General features: G+C 43.1%; 1 protein-coding gene across 1 annotated transcript in view; it reads right to left on the bottom strand.

Moving 5' to 3' along the window:
- SLC9A9 (solute carrier family 9, subfamily A (NHE9, cation proton antiporter 9), member 9) overlaps nucleotides 1–8679 on the bottom strand; it is a 525806-nt gene that overhangs the window by 300035 nt on the left and 217092 nt on the right. The window contains exon 6 of the mRNA XM_012724853.1: nucleotides 3573–3711. Within this exon, the coding sequence (XP_012580307.1) occupies nucleotides 3573–3711 (139 nt within the window). The remainder of the gene's footprint in view (nucleotides 1–3572; nucleotides 3712–8679) is intronic.

Below are 8679 nucleotides of genomic sequence, written 5' to 3'. Positions count from 1 at the left end.
CATATAGGTGCTGTCTGTGCAGTCATACAGATATATGAGTAGATATATGTTGCACTTTTTTCCTCTAGAAAAAAATTCTAACGATGAATACACATTTGGAGATATTTAGCAGTAAACCAGGACAGAGCATGCCCATTTAGTAGTAATCCATGACTCCTGGGCTGGAAAATCTGCATAAGTTTAGTCTCATCAGTCACTGGCTGTGTGGTTTCTGAGCAGCATGTTAACCTCTCTGAGACACATTCTTTTCCTATGTTAACTGGCAATAAGAATAATACATAGTTCCTGAGTACAGAGGATATAATGAAGTGAAGTATATTAAAAATGTTTTGTAAAGTCTTAGAAAGGACAAAATACTGAAAAGACAGAATTATTTTGTACTGTATAGCTTCTAGAAGTCAGTTCCACACGGGCTCCTATTTCATTGTATCAGCTTAAACAAACAGCATCTGTGTGATAAAATGATGGTGAATATTAAATGAGATATTTTATATAAAATAAACAGCAGGAGGCCTGACATATTACAGGTACTGTTTATATAAATGATCATTATTTTTGTTAGAAATCAGCCCTTTTTTGATTTACTTAATTTCTATCAATACAGTTGACATTCTTCAGAGTTTCTAGGACAAAACTTTGGAGTGACTTTTATTCTCTTCTAGTCTTTGTCTCTTATAACCAACCAATAATTAAATCTTTGTGATTCTTTGTGATTCTTCTAAAATCTGGTCCTTCCTGATGTTTTCCCCACACTTCATTATTACAGTTTCCATCTATTGTAATCATTCTCCTTTTCTGAATCATCCTATATACCAATTCTTCATCGGTAAAGAGGACTTTCAGTGTGTTTCTATCTGGAGCAGAAACCTTCAGTAGCTGATAGTGGACTATAGAAAAAAGCCCAGACTCTTGAATAATCCTCAAAGATCCTCCACAAGCTAACTTGAGAGCATCTGTGTCCTCTCATCTCCCATTGCTCACATCCTGGACCTTCTGGTTCCATCTCCACACCGTAATGAATGCTGGTCTTCTGCTGAATGTGAAGTCTTAGTGTTAGCCTACTTTTCAGGCCAAATCCAAGTCCCACTCTGCATGCTATGCTGCTTTTCAGATTATTTTCTAGAAACATAAGGTTGGCAACTCATCTACTGAACTATTACAGTCACAGTGGCATCATCCTCATTTGAATTTTTATAGTTGTAATAAATTGGCTATGGTCTCGGCATTTACTTTTTATCCAACTCTTATTGTAGAGCTTGTCTTTCCAAGTTTATCACTAGTTGAAGACAGGAACCATGTTTTGTACATATTTCTGATGCTTTTTAGAAATCTTAGTAGAACTTAACTCTTTAGCAACTACTCAGTGACTCTCTGGGCTAGTCTCCAGTGGAAAAAGACTTTGCTTTCTTTGTCCGAGACCACGACCCTTTTTGTACCACTTCCCTCTCTTTTCCCCAACCGGTGTGGCCCTTGATTCTTTGCTCAATCACTTCCTGGTGGCCTCCATTTAGCCTTCACTTGGCATTGGTCTTTTGGCTTTCTTCCTCAACTCTGACTTACTTTTGTCCATTTGACTGTTCTGAGTGAGCAATCCACAACACCAACTTCATTCTGTGACTCAAATCTTCTGGAAACACTAGCCCTTCTCCCATCCTATCCTCTATACTACAAAAGAGAGAACGAGAAACACCATTACCCAGATATGGCAAGCATGTCATTTCTACATTGCTTTTAGGTTCCCTTCCATAAAATAGCTTTGGAAGTAAAATGGGAAAGATTACAAAAGGCCAACAAGGTAGGTGGCTGGATGGAAGGACAGAGCAGTCATTCACCTGCCCAGGCTCTGAGACAAGAGTGCCAACAAAAAAAACCCAAAAGTGGGCCCTCCCTGGTGGCGCAGCGGGTTAAAGCACTGCACTGAGAATCTAAAGCTGCTTCCGCATGAGTTCGATTCCCGCCTGCCCCGGAGGTGACCACATGGCGTGGCAGACCTCTCCTGGCCCGCCCGCTGCTCCCCTCAGCAGTGTGCTTCGTCGCTCTGCCTGTTCTGCTCCCCACTCTGTCTCTGGTGAATCCTCTCACCCTCCGCATCTCTGGCCTGTACCCCAGTTCTGTATGAATAAATAAATAAATCTTTAAAAAAAAAAAAAACCCAAAAGCTCAAATGCCAAAACCCATAACCAAAGGACAGTAACTAATGGAGGACAGGCCACTGTCTGTGGGTTCTCACATGCATGCACAATTGCAAGACTCCCTAGGCTCCAGAGCAAACCCTAACACCCAGGGGGTTTATTTTGGGTGACAAAGAGCTTACTGTATCCACAAGTAGTGGCTTTCTACCCAGGTAGCATAAGTGGTGGTCACGGGGGGGTCACCAGGAGTGTTGACAGCACTGGCCATAGTGATGGTCACTACTGGTTTCCCAGAGGCAGAGTGTCAGAGACACCTAGTGTTAACAGCTCTCTGGTGAATTGTTGGGTTACATCAACAACAGACAGCTCTTTGAGACACCAGGCCCAGGGCTTGTGGTGCTCCTTTCAGGCAACATCAGCGGAAGGATGGAGACCCAGTCTCTTTAGTGTCCTTCGGCTTCTCTTCCCTACATGGAGGTTGGCTGCTGGATGCTTCTTTTCTTCTTTCTTCTTCAGAGGGTAGGAGCAGAGTCTTTCCCTTCTTTCTTCTTTTGGAGCTTGTGTTGTCTCTTCTTAGGGGCCCTCTTCTCATTCCTTGGTCTTTCTTTGGGGGCTCCTCCTCTCTTTTTCTTTGGGTCTCCCTTCTTCTTCTCTTTATCCCCCTATTTCTCTTGAAGAGCTCTTCCAGCTCCCTCCAACCCTGACTTATATCTTCTATCACCCACAAATCTGATTGGACCAATTAGCTCCAATCAGCTCAAAGCTCACACCTAATTGAGCTTTTTTTACAAAAAGCTGGTAATTGCGCTCAGGAGCAACTGCCACAACTGACAAAAAGGACAGTTACTGGACTCTGTCTGAGGAGCAACTGCCACAACTGACTTGTGGTGGTGCATCAGGGTAAAAGAACAACACTGCTTCTGCTGTCTCCCATTGCTGAGGCAGCTGGGACCCAGTAACGGATGCTTACTTAGACCCATGTTCATCTTTGACTTAGCCACTGCCATAAGCTAGTAATTGACACAAGTACCAAAAGGAGGCAGAGAAATTCAGTTTATCACTGCCAGTCAATCCTGTCTCATTCTTGACCTTAAATCTTGGGCTCTTTCTCTTGACCCTAATACAGTCAGTCTTGATGTCTATATGTCTACCTATTTGCCTAGTTGGTAATTTTTGTAAGACTCCGGTTATCCTCGGCCAGGCAGTATCAATAAAGATAAAACTAGTTTGGATAAGGAAAGAGCCTAGTCCCTTCTGCTACTGATACCACTTATGGCCTAAGAAAGACTGAGAACCAAGATGGCCCCAGTAGCATTTGATCACACTTGGATCAGACAATGTAGTCATTTTCTGGCCTGGAGCTTGTCCATACTCAGAAATATTCCAAGGACTGTGACAGTTCATAACACTTCCCTGCCCCTATGCACAGACAAAGGATATCAGTGCTGTGACAACAGCATACAAAGACCCCATTGCGAATGAGCCTGCGAAGATCCCCAGGAAGTTTCCCGCAGACTGGAAAAATGCTGCTGCATCAAATGCATTTGGATTCTCCTTGGGACTGTAAATGGAGATAGAGCTGAAAAGAGAAGAGGTGAGGGTTAGTTGATTATTTCCATTTTATAATCCAAATGTCAGCAGTCAGAGCTAGCACCCCCTTTTGGCATGGGTGCCTTCTCCCATAAAATTAGATGTTGATTGAAAGGAACAGATGAGACAGGGAGAGGCAGAGAGAGCAGAAAGCTTTCCCTTTTCCCACAGCTCAATCCCATGGCATCCATATATTGTTGCCAGTCAGTAAACATTTTTATATCGGAAGGGCTGTAAAGAATTTTGTTTTTGAGCAAACTAGGCATTAAAACATGGTAGGTGTATAAGGAATCTGCTGAGAAGATAGATAACTGTGAATTATTTAGTGGTCGTATGTCTTCAGTGCTGTTATATATTCACAAATGTTCCTGATAAAAAGTGCACTTTTATGGCCTGTGCACAAATGGGCGATACAAATCACAGCCTGCACAAAATATTCTGCTGTGATCTTGTCATAAACCACAAAACACTGCTCGTCTCCAGTGTAACCCTTCAGAAACAGAGCCAGACCATGCTCAGAGCATCCTGGTAACAATCCCCAGGGAGAGACAAAAACCCTCATTTTCCCACTGAAACAAATGGCAGCAGCTGCCCGAGGTCATCTTTTATACCCCAATTCTGATGACTGTCAACATGTTTATTTCCATAGAAAAAAATCAATCTTCCAATAGGCAGTCTGTTCACTTAAATATTTTTGAGGACATCATCTTTACTTGTTTTTGTAAATCAGGGCCTGAAATCCGCGAGTGGAAATATGAAGTATGAGGTATTAAAATGAACAGATGCATGAGAAATGGTAACTTTGAGGCGACTAATGAGGACACATTTCAGCTTCTGCTTGTTGCTGTTTTTATTTTAATATGAGATCTTTAAACTAATCAGGGAAAGTCAAGAGTTTTGCAATAGGTTCTGTAAAAGACTTTATAGCAGCGCAGAGAGTATCAAGTACACTAAACACAATGACTGGAGATTAGCTTGGGTTTTACAGAGATGTAACTGCATCTTTTATGGTTTGGATGATTAGAGCATGTTAACCCTCTGACCTGACTTCTGTACCCAGATAGACGAGTAGGGGGTGTAATACCAATTCTCCTACAGGAAGAGGTGTGGCTTAAAAAAAGGTTAGTTTTAGGCTCTCTCTGGTGGCGCTGCGGGTTAAAGCACTGCACTGAGAAGCTAAAGCCACTTCCACATGAGTTCGATTCCCGCCTGCCTGGAGGTGACCACATGGCGTGGCAGACCTCTCCTGACCTGTCCGCTGCTCCCCTCAGCAGTGTACTTCGTCGATCTGCCTGTTCTGCTCCCCACTCTGTCTCTGGTGAAGCCTCTCACCGCCCCTGAGCCTCTGGCCTGTACCCCAGTTCTGTATGTACAAATAAATCTTAAAAAAAAAAAGGTTAGTTTTAAATGTTCCCAGTTTTTCCCTAGATGCCCTGAAACCCCAAAGTAGGTCAACTGCTTCTGCTTTGATCATGTAAATGGATAAGAAGATGAATGTGGATCTTGAATGGAACCCTGAAATGCATGCAAGAAAAGATTGGTTTTGAAGTGTTTTACTTTTTGTAAAGTGTTGTGCTTTGCAGAAAAAAAAAAAAAAAGGAAATGTAAACCCATATTTGTTCCTTTGTGCATGAAATTTCTGGAAAAGGGGACAAACCCTATGGCTGTTATGAAACTTGGTGCCTTAGGCTGCAAAGATAGAGGGGTGTGTGAATAGACATCCATGAGGACGTCTGTTCTCAATACTGAGAAAGCTTCCCATTGCTTTTCAAACAATTTTTTTTCATAGCTTTGTAAATAATTCAGTTAATTCTTGAGCCACCACCTGTCTGTCTAACTGGGTACTCTTCACTCCCCACTTCTACCTCCATACTCCCCGAAAGTGCTTTTTCTATCCTGATGTTTCCTTAAAGCATTATCATCACATCATTTGGCCATAGCCTGTACCACTTAATAGGTAGTGTATTTCCTTAAACCAACTCATTTTTATCCAAATGCAAGAGCTTTTATTAAAGAACTTTTATGAATTCGCAATTTTGATGTCTAATTATATTTCTTCTTTTAATACTTACAAGATGGTACAATTATTCAATTTGAAAAAAAAAAAAAAGAAAATGTAACTGCATCACCTAAAATCATCTGAGTTATTCACTGGTTTGCAGTCTATCTTAGGGAGCAGGCCTTTTCTAGGGCATTGATCCCAACCCAACAGACTGAAGTCAAACTCCCTGTGATACTTGACTTCACCGAAAGGGATGCTTAATCCCTTCAGACCTGTGGAGGTTCATCCATTGAATTTGCTGGCCCTGGAATTCACCAGAATTCATGTGCTGCATCCCCACTATGTGCTAGTGATGCATTAAGTGTAGATATTGGAGGCCAGCAGGGAAGGAAATAGAGAAGAGAAGCAGAATTTGATTCAACATTTGATTCAAATTTTGCAAGGCATATCTACGCAAAGAAGCCCAAGTGTAAATGACAGTTAGTTCTAATTACAGGTGCTGAGTGTGTTTTTGCGAGAGATGGACATTTCATTGAGCAAATGGGGAAAGGACACTATTTAGAAGAGAGTAGATGGCTGTAAACAAGGTCGCCAGTGAGGAGGGAGGGGTTTGGGGAGGATTTCCCTGCACTGGAAGAACATAAGCAAAGACAGAGAGCAGGTAAGTTGAGAGCACAACACAGAGAAAACATGTGTGGGCATGTGTGCTGGGGTCGAGGTGGGTAGGCAGTAATACCTGGAGTTTAAATTCCATGTTAGACCTCTACAGAAGTCCTTCTGTTTCCAAAATATGGTCCTCTTTGCCTTCACTATAACTTAATTGATTTTGTAATATCTCTGCAAAAGCAATCATTATTATTCCTCCTTTTCTTTTTTAAAATATGAAATAAACTGGTGAATAGAGAAATGAAGGTCATACACCAATGTTGAAAGTGTAGGGTTTCTTTTTTCTCTCTTAAAAAGGGGTTGTCTTAAGGGAAAGAACCATGAACCCACATCAGGAGGGCAGAGTGAATGTTGCGCTGACTGTAAGGGCAAGAGGAGTTCAGGTAACAGAAGTTTAATTTCATGCCTGAAAGGAACTCGGACAAGACTTTCCTGTACCCATGATGACAGCCACATGTGTCTCCCAGGCCACAGCGACCCCTCTCTCATCCACCAGCAGGTGAGGCTCAGGGCTCCTGGTGCGAATCTTTCATCCTTGGCTCCTGGACCTCAAGTTTGCTGGGTCTGGCCCTATTCTTGTCACTCTTTTCATGCACAGAAAACAGCTTGATGCAGGAAGTTATAGAAAGGTAGATGGAATGGAAGGTTGGCTGATTAGAAAGTAAAAAGGAAAATAGGAGGGGCCCTCCCTGGTGGCATAACAGGTTAAAGCACAGCACTAGGAAGCTAGCCTCTGCCCCTTCAGTGGGGATTAGATCCCCAGCCAAGGAGGTGACCACATGGCACAGCAGACCTCTCCTTTCTTGCCTGCTGCTCCCCTCAGCAATGTAATTTGTCAATCTGCCTGTTCTGCTCCCCCTATGTCTCTGATGAATCCTCTGATCATCCCTGGAACTCTGGCCTGTGCCCCAGTTCTGGATGCATAAATAAAATCTTTATATAAAAAAAAAAACAAGGTAAACAGAGAGGATGGCAGGAAAGAAATCTAGCAAAAGCTGGTCATCTCTTGAAATGAACCATCACCTACAAAATAAATTATTAGACGTTGATCTATGTAGTCATATGATATGCAGTTCATTGTCATCAGTGCAAGTCTGAAGGTGACACTGAGCCTATTAATCTCAACCTCAAAGATCTGACTTTCAAGAGTTCTAGGGCCTTAGACAAGTTACTTTATCAAGTTCAGCTCAGTTCATCATCTATAAAATAGAGATGATAACAGTAATCGTCCCTCAGAAACGTGAGAGGATATAAGTAAGGTACACTGACAACCCATATGTGTATTTGTGGATTATGAGGCCATCCATTGAGTATTTGTTATGTATTTCAACTCAGTGAATGTCATTAACCACATTCCACATTCTGCTGGCACCTTCCAGAAGCCTGAGAGACGGGCTCAGTGGAGTGGCTGACCCAGTCTCAGTTCTGGCTATAAGTAGAGGGGATGTGGCTCCCCTCCCAGCACCTCATGCTTTGAGATTGCTGCAGAGGAGCCAGTAATCCCCACAGGGGATCCGGAGGGTCCCTCACAAGCAAGTGCAGGGCACAGGTGCCCCAGAGCAGTGGCCATAGGAATGATACTGACCAGTTGTCCTATTTTATGTCAGCTCTTAGCTTGTGGTTCAAGGAATCAGGGAGCATCATCAACACCCTGAGAAGGGGTCTGCCCAGGGAGAAGGACAGACCCAGAGTCTCAGCCTGAGATGAATTCCTCAGGTGCAGTGGGGACTGGACGGCAAGGTGAGCTCTTGACTTCTGCAGAAATTGCCAAGAAAGTGCAGGCCTGTAACTGAAGTAGGAGGCATCTGTTCCCACTGCCAAGATTCCAAGAAACTGTTCCTTCAGGATCTACCTGGTGAGAGAGCACCATTTCAGGTGCGATACTAAGTCTCTGGAGGACAGAGCAGCTGCGGCAAGGGTGCTTCTCTGAAACTATCTTTATTATTTTTTTAAACCTGTGTGGGGTTTTACAGCTTTAACCAATGGAAGAAGAGGTATCAAATTGCTAAATTTAATTTTTAATTTTTGCTCAGAAGAACTGGGGTACAGGCCAGAGGGGTAGGGGTAAGGGGGTAAGAGGATTCACCAGAGACAGACTGAGGAACAGAACAGGCAGATCTACCGAAATACACTGCTGAGGGGAGCAGCGGGCAAGACAGCAGAGATCTGCTGTGCCATGTGGGTCTGCTCCCTGGCCAGGGGTCAACTTCAGTTTACAGAGGTGATAGCACTGAGACTGAACTCCTAGGCCTCCTCCTGCAATTTCAATCTCTTGGACTTAAAAGGAAT

The sequence above is a fragment of the Condylura cristata genome, unplaced genomic scaffold (genome assembly GCF_000260355.1).
Source record: "Condylura cristata isolate star-nosed mole 26May11 unplaced genomic scaffold, ConCri1.0 scaffold00014, whole genome shotgun sequence".
Lineage (NCBI taxonomy): Eukaryota > Metazoa > Chordata > Mammalia > Eulipotyphla > Talpidae > Condylura > Condylura cristata.
This window is presented reverse-complemented; position numbering and strand designations above follow the sequence as displayed.